Below are 13,098 nucleotides of genomic sequence, written 5' to 3'. Positions count from 1 at the left end.
GACAAAGCAGCAGCTTGCCATTCGACGGAGGACCAATCACTCTCTTGCGAGGGCAACTAGGAGAACACGCCCTCGGATCGGATCTCTGTTGCCTGAAGTCCGCGAGATATTCCAAATACCTGACCTGCTCTAACAGTACCTCCTAAGCAACAAATACCTGTTCCATCCGCACGCTAACGGCCTGTCAAGCCTTGGTTTGCAGATTGCGTCCGGACCTTTGCATATCCTTCCAATTTCTTCTCGGGGCCACAAATAGAACATCCTTGATGTACTGTCCCGTGGGTCGTCGCTGAGCTTTTCATCGTCGAACTGTACCAACGTCGGACCACATTCACGAGCGGTGTTTGATTGGTGCTACTGGTGTTTGTTGTGCCCAGAGTCTCATCAGAGTGTGATAGTAGCGTTGCAATCTCATGAGCCTTGGTAGCTGAAATGCCTCACATGGTGGACCTGGAAACTAGGCTCAGGTTCGGGCGGCAGTGGCATTGCTAGAATTCAGGTCCCACCTCTACCCATAACCTGGGTGGATCATGATCGTCCGGCAGATTACTTGGGAATCAACCAAATCTGATTGATCATGGCCGTGGTCTCCACCCATCAATGAATAGGCGATGTAATGTGATCTGAACTCTACCAAGCTCGTTTGACTCTTGTGAGATTCAAAAAGAAATCTGCAGCTCTTTTGCGCGCTTTTTTCGTCCATGGATTTTTTTACCACTTGGGCAGGTAATAGAATCCCAAAAGACAGACTACGATACTGGCATGAGCTACGGTTTCAGGTCTTTGCGGTACTACTCTCTTCTCAATACTTGAAAGTAGTTCACCGCATCCAATGCAGGGGTTGGACATGAATGATCCCACGCGTACACTCCAGGCTTGGCTCTGTTGGCCACAAAAGTCTCCAAAACACCATTTCAACGTCCGTTGAAGCACTTTAACCCTTATCAACGAGACGGTGATTCTCGCCAGGAAATGCGCAACTGGTTTCTCAGGAGAGACGTAGCCGAATTGATATAGAAGGACGCGGTTTTCCAGTCAAACAAATCAGGATTTCGGTCTTCACACTCTGATGCATCATAGTGTCCCTCTCTTGTCTGCAGGCTTGAGAGTCTCCGTGGCCACGGCTGTGGCTGCTTTGAGCCCCGCGACGTAAGAAAGGTGCTTCGCAGGATAAGCTCTGCGTCAACAAGTGTGCTTCGCAGGATAAGCTCTGCGTTAACAAGTGTTCTTCGTAGGGGAAAAGCTGCGTAACAAGGCCACTCTAGCGACGTGCAGGCACCTCTTCGTGGTGTTAGGGATCAGTATTCGAATATTTCAAGAGTATTCGAAAAAGCAAAGACCTGCGCAACATCTTCATCATCTGTTTCGTATTCCGAATGATCATCATTTGATACATAGAATGAGCCCTAGATAGATCTTCGCAAATTCAACCATCAAAATCGTAAGATTCAAATTAGGCTTTCTTCGTTAGCGACTGCCGTATTCTCAACCTCTGCCTTGAATTCTGCCAGCTAATTAAGTCCCTTCGCCGCGATGTTATACGTCATCTGCCAGCAAATTTCAGAGCAAACAGAGACGTGAGTGCTGTGCTGGGATGTTTGTCCTGGCGAGATTTTGTTGTGGTGAGCCGTGAGTGTTGACGTGAGTGTTGATGTGAGTGATGATGTGAGTGTTGATGTGAGTGTTGTGGTGAGCGTTGTGGTGAGCGTTGTGGTGAGTGTTGTGGTGAGCGTTGTGTAAGCGTTGTGGTGAGTGTTGATGTGAGTGTTTATGTGAGTGTTGATGTGAGTGTTGATGTGAGTGTTGATGTGAGTGTTGATGTGAGTGTTGTGTTGTGGTGAGATGTAAATTTATGTGGTAAAACGTCACTGTTGTGGTGAATGGTCGGGCGGTGAAGGAAAATATCAACGTCTAGACTTCGCCAGGCCCATCAGATTATGTAAGTTTCTTAAATAGGGGGTTCAACTTCAACCCTCTGGAAATTCATCCAGTTATTTACGTCTGTCATTGTCACCTACCGCCATAACCAGTAGTATAGTAGGTAATTGATTATAATAAACGTGTATCCTATTTTAGTATATTGAATATGTCGTGTTTATAATAAGTTTATTGATGCGACTGGTAAACATTATATTGTGAGTGGATTTGTATTCAACATATTTTGTAGTCATATATATATTTACTCCCATTATAGTCCCATCACTATTTCTATGTCTTTGGATCACAATTTCAATTTCATTCAGACTCGATAGTTCACTGCTTTTACTAAGCTTGGTTTAAATGAACTCATTCATTATATAGCGCCTCAGATTCGATTTTAGTAAGTTCACTCGCAAGTGTTGGCCAACTATTCCGCACGTTTCGGACCAATCTCATTTGTAATTATCCAAAATATCATGCACAAAAATCCTTGGATCCAGGGATAGCGTCGGGGGCAGCGTAGTCAGCGGAGAATATGTCGACTCTCTCGAATATGGTAGAGATTCTATACGAGGCCAAAGGGACAGTCGGAAGCTAGTGCCTGTTGCACTAACAGCATGCCAAGTGATTGTGTCTAGCAACTGTCTGCGTACCCGACAGAGATTCCCTAGGGCCGTTTCAACCCGCGGTAGGAAGAAGAGATCTTCTCCTATAGTCTCACTAGATGTCCGGTCAAATCGCGCAAATCGAAATTCTATCCAGTGCACCTCTTTAGGGAAAAGGAGCGCTGACATGTAGAGGAAAATGTCTCGAGCCTGAGTAGAGATGGACAGAGGATCTGGACCTGTCCACTTGAAGCCGTGCAGACTGTCGAGATCGGGGTAGAAAAGGCATTCGATCAAGGAAGACCCTTGAGTTTCATATCCTATAGGATCGACTTTATTAAGAAGGACCTGCCGCGGATCATCGGGATCAGTGGCGAGATAGGGAGGCGGTGTCGGTATGCCAGAAGATTCATGCCAGATAGCGTGAAGGTCGAGATCCAAATCGTAGTCTACTAATGTTAGCATAAATAATCATGAAAGCAACGGGTATAGACTATTGTTATTCAATTCGTTCATTTCTGTTCTAAGATTGGCCGTCGAAGGCTGTAGGGAAATACAGAAGTGTATAAAATAATAATTTAACGAGGGTTGGAGGAACAGATGCCGTAGGGTGAGCAGGGATTGTATTTATCTTCGATAACGGAAGGTCAACGCTGATTAGGATGGTTTTATGGCCAGATGCTAAGTTCTTGAAACTAAGCGATGAATGTATCAACGGCCGTGGAGCGTTGACAACCCGTGACTAAACCTAACGAGACTTCACTGGCGGTTGCATCGGCCTCCTCTAAGATCAGCGATAATATTTAGTAGAGAACGCAAATAGATGGCAGAGCTATCTAAATGTTATTGTCGCCCACGAGCGCTTAATAACACTAAGACCTCATTAAGGCCTATCAACATAATAGGGTTAGGGATCGCTCGCTTGTAAGGCTGAAACCACACCGTTACAAAGGGCCTGAACCGCAAGCTTTCGATCACGCAACACCACTACCTGTTCATCGCAGAGCTGCAGAAGGATGTTACTGTCGCTTGCTAGCCACTCATATGATTCAAGAAGCTGTCGCTGCTCATCCTCAAGTCGCATTTTCTCGGCAGATTTGATGACGTAGCATTCCCATAGGGAAAAGTACAAGTCAAGCAGCTTGAGAGCTAGTGTAGCAAGAGTGTCATTATAGTGTAAAAGTTTCGTAAACTCCACCGTAAGGACACGGGGTATCACTGGACTCTGCGCAGTATTAGTACTTTTGTTCGTTTCCTGCCGAAGAGGATATGACCGACCTTGGCTTCGATAGTTGTGCCGTTTGAAGATTGCTGTGGATGGGTTTCTAACTTGGACAGATATTCTGCATCCCGCGATACCCGACGCTGTCTCTTGGCTGGCCGGTCAATTGGGGAAGGCAACGTGGGATAGTCCATTTTGGTCAGTTTGGTCATAATATGTTGATTAGGATATCGTGCTGGAGAGGAATTTATAGACTGGCAAACGCTGCACCGAGTCTATTGGTATCCACCATTGTCCTCCCGGCCTGGGAATAGACCGCACATTGAAAGTGTCAGTGGAAAGTTCATTCAACTGTTGACACTCGATCTCACCTGCTGCTCACCGCAAGCTACTCAATATATGCGAGAATGAGCAATAGATGAAGCCTTGAAGCGAGGTATTGCAGAAACCACCTCCTAATGGTAGTTTGTAAGTGTAAATTTGACGCATTGGATGCTATGCATTAAGTAGAAATCGTAGAAGTTTTACTGTGACGTTATTGTGACTGAAAGCTATTCGAAGAGTGGAGGTGCAGATAATTGATTCCGAGTGTTGATATCAAGTGACGCTGAAAACAGTCATTCTCGCATTTTATTACGAGAGGTGTAGATGTCGTTAGCTCTTACAGACCACCAAACCTTGTCCCCGGAGACCGCTTCAACAATGTTTGAGGGATGTTGTCGTCTTCCATTCTGATTCGAATGGCCCTCTTGATACAATCGTCCCTTGCTATATCCAGGGATCTCTTTAAACTGAAGTATTTGAGTCCGGGATTTGCCACAAGTGCATTAACAATCGAGAAATGTCCACCCTTGACCGCTAATATCAATGGATCCTTAAACCATCGATTTCTGATGTTGACGTTAATTCGATCATGGCGTAGGAGTGCCTGGACCATCTCCAAGTCACCGCCACGGGCAGCAATGCAGAGAGTAGTGTCGTGGGCCGCGATCGTGCTCTTATTGATGTACAGACGTGCGCCTTGCTGCACTAAAAGTCTTACCACATCGAGATAGCTATGTGCAACCGCTCGACAAATGGGCGGATCTACTAAATCCCTTCCATTGATCTCCACGCCATCTATACGCAACAGACAAGCAACCGTGTTCACGCGTCCGTGCGATGCGGCAACCGATATTGGAGAATGGCCTGTAACACAGAGATTTGGGTCGATCCCTGGCACTGCAAGCAGCTGTCGTAGGATCACGGTATCCAGTCTGGTCGCGGCGTGGTGTAGAGATGTAGATGGCGTCTCGAATCTCCCGCGGCCTCCAACCAAATTAACGTTGATGTCTTTCTCGGCCAACAGCCTATCAGTTATCTCGTCGTATGACGAGTAAGTAGACAGCCAAAGTGGCGTATTGCCATCTTTGTCTTTGTAGTTCACGTTGACACGGGGGTGACTTAGGAGCAAATTGACCATTTCTAGGCGTTTGCTTTGAATGGCGAGATGGAGCGGCGTATAGCCTTTCCGGTTCTGGATGTCTAAATTCAGACCCTTTTGTCCGAGAAGTCGTTTAACAGCATCTACCGACCTATAGGATACTGCTTGGTGAAGAGGTAGCTCAGCATCCTATGATGATTGAGTACCAAGAAATACCTCGGACTTCGGATCGTTTGAAAAAATCATTTCCATCATGGGCCTGTTGAAGCGACGTGCCCAGTCCTATGGCGAGTGGCCTAATTCATCCTGTAGATTAGAGTCGCTGCCACTAGAAAGTAGCAGATGCACGAACCCTATTCTGCCTGCGAAGACTGCTAGGTGGAGCGCCGTTCGGCCGTGTTTGTGTTTGACGTCCACTCTGACGCTGGGTTGTTCTAGGATGCTCTTGACGGTGGAGAAATTTCTATAGTGGATGGCATACGATAGGGCGCTGTCGCGCGCTTGATTTTGGATGTTGATGTTTAGGTCTCGACGATGGAGCAAGAGTTCACGCATAGCAGCGGAAGAGTATTTTAGCGCCCTCATTAAAGGAGTTTTGCCTCGGTAAAATGCATTGATATTGGCATTGTGCTGGAGCAAAACCTCCGTAAGACCAACGTTGTCATATTTGACGGCCAGGTGCAACAGATTGCTATTCTGAAATTTGATGTTGTATTTCTAGATGCTAGGTTGCAGTCTAAAATGAAGGCTTTTGCATGATTTTGCGAGGGCAAATAATGCACTGCCGTCCAAATGCGACACAATCCACAGTAAAAGCTCGTTGGGCAGGTATATGAGGTTTGGCTGTGATTTGTTAGCTCGTCGGTATATTTAGTAAGAACGTATTGAAACAGACCATGATTGGACAGTAGGTTGGAGCTAGGAAGCAAACGAAATGTAGATGACGGTGAGGTGAGATGTGTGAAAGTTGGATATGGGAGGCCTTTATATACTCGCCTCGGCTAAACCCCGTGGTCAGCTAGGAGTGTAGCCTGTCACTCTGCTGAGATGCGTAGCAATCACACGGCAGCATCAACACCTTGACAACAACTTTTAGGCGGAGTTGGAGAATCTCTGGATTCCAGCTCCTGGGAACGCCAAATTTGTTCCTGGTAGTGTGTCAAGGGCTCTGGGGGACCGAATTTATCTTAGTACCCACTTCTCGCATCTAGCGTATGAGCGTTGGAGCAAATCACTACCTGCACGCACTTCGAAATGTATAGAGGCAACTCGAAATTTTGCCGACTATGCTACTAAGAACTATAGCCAATCCTTTTGCCAATGCATGGTCGTTGCAATCTACAGCCGCAAGTGTAGCTGATTTGGGCAGCAGTGATCTGGAATTCTATTACTTCTCGCAAGCCACTGATCGGCCTATACCGGCGCATACTGCATCTAAATGCATTCTTCGACGTATCTAGTGTTTTAAGGAAGGCTTCGCATGCTAGCAGCCAGCAGCCACAGCCACGTAGCCACGTAGGTAAGGAGATTATGGCGATGGCATATAAAGCTGGCGAGGGAACGCTGCAGAGATTGTCTAACACTAATTCCCATCCGAAGCATTTTCTGCCTTTGTCCACCACCTCAATGTCCACCATGCTGCCTTGGAATCCGCTTTTTGTTTGTGAGATAGAAGTCAGCCCCAATGGCGGTCCTGGCTTCTGTTGCGGGATGACGAAAAAAGGCGCTCTATGCAAAAACTCGATCAAACTTGAAGACACCAAGATAGGCCATTAAAAGCTGAACACTGTCGCCAGAGAGCCGTTTGACCTGTCAAATTTGCAATCGAAGCTCTGTGCTATTGCCAAAGAATTCCTCTGTGCAAGGTGGCATAGGCAACGACAGGCCGATGGGGTTGGCTAGCAGTGGTATGAAGCAGCTGTCCGCAACCAGGCGCGAGTGCCACATGACTCTAGAGTTGCATCTCCATCCATTGTGCATCCGGGCCAGCGTCAGGTGTCGTTAGGCTCCAGGAGACACCTGGCGGGATCAGGCAACACTGACCGGTCACCTCCTCACGGGCGCAGACAAGACCGGCCGGTGCCCCTGTCAACCAGCTCCGAGCCGGTGCAATCAATCAATCCCTTTGTCACTGCCGAAATGCTGCGGACCAACAGTGTTCCATGGCACGTTCCGCCGGCTCGACCAGCTATCCTGACGTCGGTCACTAATATCTGGGCGGGTGTCCAAGACTTGACGCTCCGGAGTCTCAGCTTGAGTGAAGAGCTCGAAAACATCCACTGTGTGTTTTGTTTGGCCGAAGATGAGGAACAAGCCCACGAGTGCGTAATCCTGCGCTGCGACCAGTGCCGAGCGCTTTCCCATCTGTCCTGCGCGGAAGAGTGGTTGGAAAACCGACGTACAGGATTTGGCATATCATGCTGCGCGTGGTAAGTACACGTAGTCCGGGATAGGAGTTGCCAGTCTTCACCGCCGGAACTATCAGCATTCGCGTTCCTCTACATCAGATTCGCCGAGAAGCAATTGCTTGATCTGTCTGTCAACTTCAAGATGGTAATTGGTCTCCAACGCTAGTTACTAATTTAGTGGCCAGATTGACCGTGGCTTGTGAGGGGTCCTCGAATCACATTTCGAACTAGGCCTAGCTGTTTCCTATCCTCTGTCGACAAACAGGACCACACCAAGGCAAATTTGGAGCGACTGTTGTCCTTTAACTGCCAGCTGACGTCTGAGTGCTTTAGAGAAGGAGAATCATTCACTTTATCGGTCATCGCCACAGAAGTACCTTGTCTATAGTGTATCAATTATGCGGGCCTTGGTCTAGGAGCAGACACTGCATAATTGCAAACTGGCCTGGGTTAGCCATGCCCTGCCTCCTAAGTCCCGCTATTGCCTCCCCGGCTAGGCGACACCCCGATTTGACTCGTGAGCGATATAATTAGTATATAAAAGAAAACGGTAGTTTTACAAATTGACCCGTCGCTTTGCACCATATCACACATATACTGAACAATGATGGCTGCCAGAATATGCTATCGCCCCACTGCTCCATACCAGGATAACCCTAAGATAGCACCCATTACAATTGCCACGGATGGGGGCACATTGAACCAAGCACTCCCTAAATATGTTACCGCCGCAACAACCACCCACCATGGTTCCTTACCCAGACTCTGTCCGTCGCTTCTTTCAGAAGTCAAGTATCCAATCTCCCACAGCCGGTATACAGCTGTGAATACTAGCCCCACTGCAGTGGCATTCACTCCTCTGAGGAAGTCGACCACGTACTTCTTCTTCCGCAACACACGCCAGAAGCTTTGGATTGCAACGGCTAGCGTGATTCCCGGAAGGAAGATTCCTAAACCGCCGAGGAACGCACCGAAGACGGTCGGGAATTGCGAGCCCTGGAGTGCTAACGCCCCCAAGAAGACAGCGAAGTTGAAGTTGGGACCGGGAAAGGCTTGAATAATGGCAAGGCCGATCAGGAAGTCTCTACTAGAGACCCAACCGGGATCGACGACATAGGAGCGTAAGAGGGGAATGACAACAGGACCTCCACCAAAGATGACAGTGCCAGCAAGATACATATTGGCAAAGAGGTCGAGGACCAGTGGGGGTACAACCTATCTCTCCGAAGCATATTCGCCAAAAAGTATTGCTACCGACTTAAGAGACCCTTCTGTTACTTTTGTGGTAGCTATGAAGGACGAATCTCTTGTCGGGTTTCTCCAGCTCAGACGCGGTACGTCCGAGAGATGCATCGACAAGATGGAAAACAAGATTCAGTTGCAGCGGTTGTATGTCAGTGAAAGTTGCCAAGGGCTAGGGATCGGAAAGCATCTGTTGGCGCGAGCAGAGAAGGAAGCGAGGGGTATGGGAGGCAAGAATATTTGGCTCGCATCATGGAAGCCAAATCTCAAAGCTGAACGCCTATATGAGAGCACTGGATACTTAAAGGCTGGGGAGATGGCATTCACGTTGGGAAATTCTAGGCTGGAAGATTGGGTCATGATCAAATCGATTTAAAGTATAGAAGCGACAATGCCTCAGGAATTGCTGAATATCTGTCATTCTAGAAGCAAGTATATCACTTGATAACTCATGCCTTAGATTGAACCTAGCAAGAATAATGGCCACAAACAGAACAGAATTCACGCTTGGATCAATACCAGCTCCTCATTACTACAAATCCACGGTTAGCTCTGCACTAGTTGGCTGCGAATCGTGCATGCACGCACTTGCGCTCAACCCTTCACGACTCGCATGATTAGCGCATCCTTTCAGCCAGACTGTTTGGTTTGTGCGAAACTCAAAGCGCAGACGGAATACTCCATCCCCTTAGCAGCAAATCGTCGATCAGGTTGATCCTTGTAATCACCCAGGAATAGCCTCCGGAAAATCGCGGACACAAGAATAATCCCCAAGACCCGGAAAAGATTTACTGACCTAAATTTGTGAAACGCTTGCAGTACGAATAAGAGACTTGGTCTCGCTTGCCTCAAATTGGCGAACTAGAGGAATTCCTGTAGCATGTGTATAGTAGTTGTATTGTTGTGGAGTTATATGGGTCACAATCCAGTAATATAGGTACCGATCTAACCCTAATGCATGAGTAATTACCAACCAGAAGGCTAAGATGGGAGTAAGAGGACCCGCATTTATAGAAAGCGCTATACCCGAAAGGGAAAGGCAATTGGTCAATAATGTGTAGAGGTGAGCGACGCACTTTAGGTGAGAAGGCAGGCAAAAATTTGCGCCGAATGAAGTCCCTTCCTCTCATATCGTCTGTTTCAGGGCACTATAAAAAAAGATGTGCTCCACCAGAAAAATTTGCCACACTAACGGCCAAACGAAAGTTGGCCGATCAGTGGATCCACTGAATCAGTCACTACGCGAGGGTAACTGGAAACTGTTAGCACAACCTTGCTGTACGTACCTGAGATCGCTGGGGTAAAATCATCGTGTATTGTGTAGATGGCCGAATAGGGTTTCCTCGGCAAAGGTGCATAGTAGATTCTCGTCTAATGATTGGGTCTCGCAACCGTTCAAATATTAAGCACGACCGATTTAGGTCGTTCTCAAATGAACGATTGACCCCGTTCGATTACCGAGGCATCGGTGCTGATATGTCAAATCGACGCCTTTTCTAACAAGTACTCGAAGAACAATATACTGAGGACTCGAAATTTTGATACAGGCGTACAACCTTTTGACAGCCCGGACTATCAGCAGGCGTTGACCCGCCGAGCAAAACGTTTTTGTCCGTGTTTTTTACTCATCAAAAAAAAAAACCCGAAAGTGAAATTTACTGGTTATTAACAACCAGCAAGCTCCCTCCTGCCTCGGCTGAGGATTAGTCAAGTCTTAGAGAAACGGACAGCGGACCGATCTCTCTCTTCCTTCCTTGATTTTCAATCAACTTGGACTTCATATTGTATAAATATAGCCTCTTGAACCCCGTCAGAAACAAGAAGAATAACCATTTCTCTAAATTACAACAGAAATCTCGGAGAAGCTTGTACTTGCTGACCCACTCCAAGACGATCAGCTTGAGCTCGAAGGTGAGAAAGTGATGGTGATCCAAATCGGCCACACCGATTGCGACAGTATCACCGCACTCCGGATGCCGTCGACCGATCCGGTGGTGGCTGGCTACTCAGTATACGGCAATACTCATTACTCATCCGTATCTCGACGAGTCATCTACTAAGGAAGCGTGATTGGCATGAATCACCGCCTTTGATAAGGGACCAGCCCAAATTTGTGGTTAAAGGTCACAGTGGTCCACAGAAGGGCTTCGCGCCAGTAGGAATGGCCGAGACTAAAAAGGATTTGGAGGAATTCGAACGTGCCACGCAGCAATTTACTACGGCTAAGGTAATATACAATAATATGCCGCACCTACACCCTGGCCGGCTGAATCCTGGCTCTATGGGGAGGTGCGGCACAAGCCGCAAAATGGAGATCATTAGCTAATTCGCATAGACTTTGGTGGCTGTTTTCCCGGATTTAGGATTAAAAGGCGCGTATGCTGGGAGCCGGAGATAGGCAAAACCCCGAACTGTATCTTCAACCAAGGTCATCCTGGTCAGCTTGTCGATATAGTTGGGGGCTGGCCTGGTTCACTGGAGTGTTTATTACCGGGGTCCTTTCCCCGTAAGTCCTTGCAGATCCTTGGCATTTTACAGCACTACCATTGGAATAAAGAAGGTGTGAAGTGGCTGCCTAGATTATATTCCGAGAATTCTCTGGTTTAAGTGGGAACGGACCTATGGTTATTATTACAAATCAAAATGTGTACATCAAGAGATTGCTAATATATGCTTGCCTATTTTGTAAAAGCTTAGAAGTTTACTTGCCTCTAATATTGGGTATTTTTCCGTTCAGATATATTGAATTCATTTATAGATTGTCACGTCGCTCATGCAATTTACCACATAAATTGTCAATCGAGAAGTACTTCAATTCGACTGAAATTCTAGCCCGGTCCATGTTAGGTCTTGGACGGAAGTATAGCGTGGGAACGTATGGGGTTTACAAAAACTGGATACCCCGTGCCTAAATACCGATGTTTCACCGTGATAATGGGTATTATGCTTTTTTTATATAAATACATAGGATGGGGGTCAAGGTTGCTCTTTTCCCGTATCTTCTATGGACCAAGAGATGTCTTTGAAATTTCCAAATATGGAACTTCTACAACACCGCGGAAAATGTCCTGAACCTAAGTCAGTTGGCTCTCACCGCAAACATATCCATGTATGGCACTGAGACGTTCGAGCAATTGTGCTTTGACAAGGCGTTCAGGTTGGTTTATTCAGTGATTGCGTTCGCAGTAGACTGTTTCAATGGGCAATTTTAGCAATTGGCAGGACTTGTGTCCTTCCTGGATGATGGACCGTATACTAGTCTGCCTTGCACTTGCAGTCCCGTGGGTCCTGTAAAGGCGCTATCGTTTTAGTACTAGACGGGGATCCACCGCCAACATGAGGAAGAGTAATATACGCCTGTGACGAAGATGCAAAAGGGAGAAAAGTCATTAAGTTTTATTTTGACTGAAGCGTATAATGATGGAAGAATAATAAGCCATCCAAAGCACCAGGCCCTGCCTAAACAGGCGGAGAGGCGGAGTGGCAGGCCGTCAACAGGTGATTATCGATGATCTATCTATATTTGCTTTCGTTTATATAGACGCCGTGGGGACTTGATATTCATAGGTATTTTACTTTAGTAGCCTGTTAATCAAACATACAAGTAATGTCTGGTTTGATGGTGATGTTTCATCAAGCAGAGACAGATGTAATCACCTATTGGACCTTCTAACTGAGTCCCCCTACGAGCAATTGCCTCGTGAACCCTGTCTGGGGAAGCTGGAACTTAGGAGAATTAAGCTGATAGCTAAGTTTAGATAGGCAACCGTATTTGAGTCACCGGAACTTATAATATACCACTACAACCCTGTCGATCCCGGAAACACGGAGCGGGAGGGTCTGCCGAACAGTATACTGTGCCAAGAGGGCTGTCTCATTTGGTATTGGTATGGGATTACGCCTTCTGTTCTGGTATTCTACCTCCTGCTTGTATGACAACGAGAACTGCACTTGAATATCTAGCAAGTCTTCCCAATCAAATCGTCGTCACGCAATGAGATATATGAAGTGCATAGGATAGTGTTCGAAGTGCTCCTGGAATGGCCGTTATACAGGAATATTCTAGTACTCTAGTGCTCTTTCTAGGCTATTGAGAGTAGATATTAGCACATACCGTGAGTACAGTATTGTTTCGTAAATTCAACCAGAGACTCCTTATCTTATTCTTTGCATCCATACTAAAATGCTATTATTCCCTTTTTTGAACAAACGAGCAGTCTCTTACGAAACCCTACTCTTTGCCTATCGCAATTTAGGCTTTCATCTCATTCGCAGTTC

General features: G+C 46.8%; 2 protein-coding genes across 2 annotated transcripts; one reads left to right on the top strand and one right to left on the bottom strand.

Annotated features, from left to right (window-relative positions):
* Positions 1–8,202: 8,202 nt before the first annotated feature.
* On the bottom strand, positions 8,203–8,757 carry N7471_013529 (chromate transporter; the record flags this gene model as incomplete). The annotated part of the gene is made up of 1 exon (XM_057286248.1): positions 8,203–8,757. The coding sequence occupies one exon, from the start codon at positions 8,755–8,757 to the stop codon at positions 8,203–8,205; it is 555 nt and encodes a 184-aa protein (XP_057129573.1).
* A 181-nt stretch (positions 8,758–8,938) lies between these two features.
* Positions 8,939–9,196, top strand: N7471_013528 (GNAT family N-acetyltransferase; the record flags this gene model as incomplete). Its single annotated transcript, XM_057286247.1, has 1 exon — positions 8,939–9,196. One exon carries the CDS (start codon positions 8,939–8,941, stop codon positions 9,194–9,196), a length of 258 nt encoding a protein of 85 aa, XP_057129572.1.
* Between the last annotated feature and the right edge of the window lie 3,902 nt (positions 9,197–13,098).

This window comes from Penicillium samsonianum (genome assembly GCF_028829775.1).
Source record: "Penicillium samsonianum strain IBT 33392 chromosome Unknown utg000009l_segment0_segment0, whole genome shotgun sequence".
NCBI lineage: Eukaryota > Fungi > Ascomycota > Eurotiomycetes > Eurotiales > Aspergillaceae > Penicillium > Penicillium samsonianum.
Note: the sequence above shows the minus strand (reverse complement) of the source record. Positions and strands in the feature narration are given on the sequence as shown.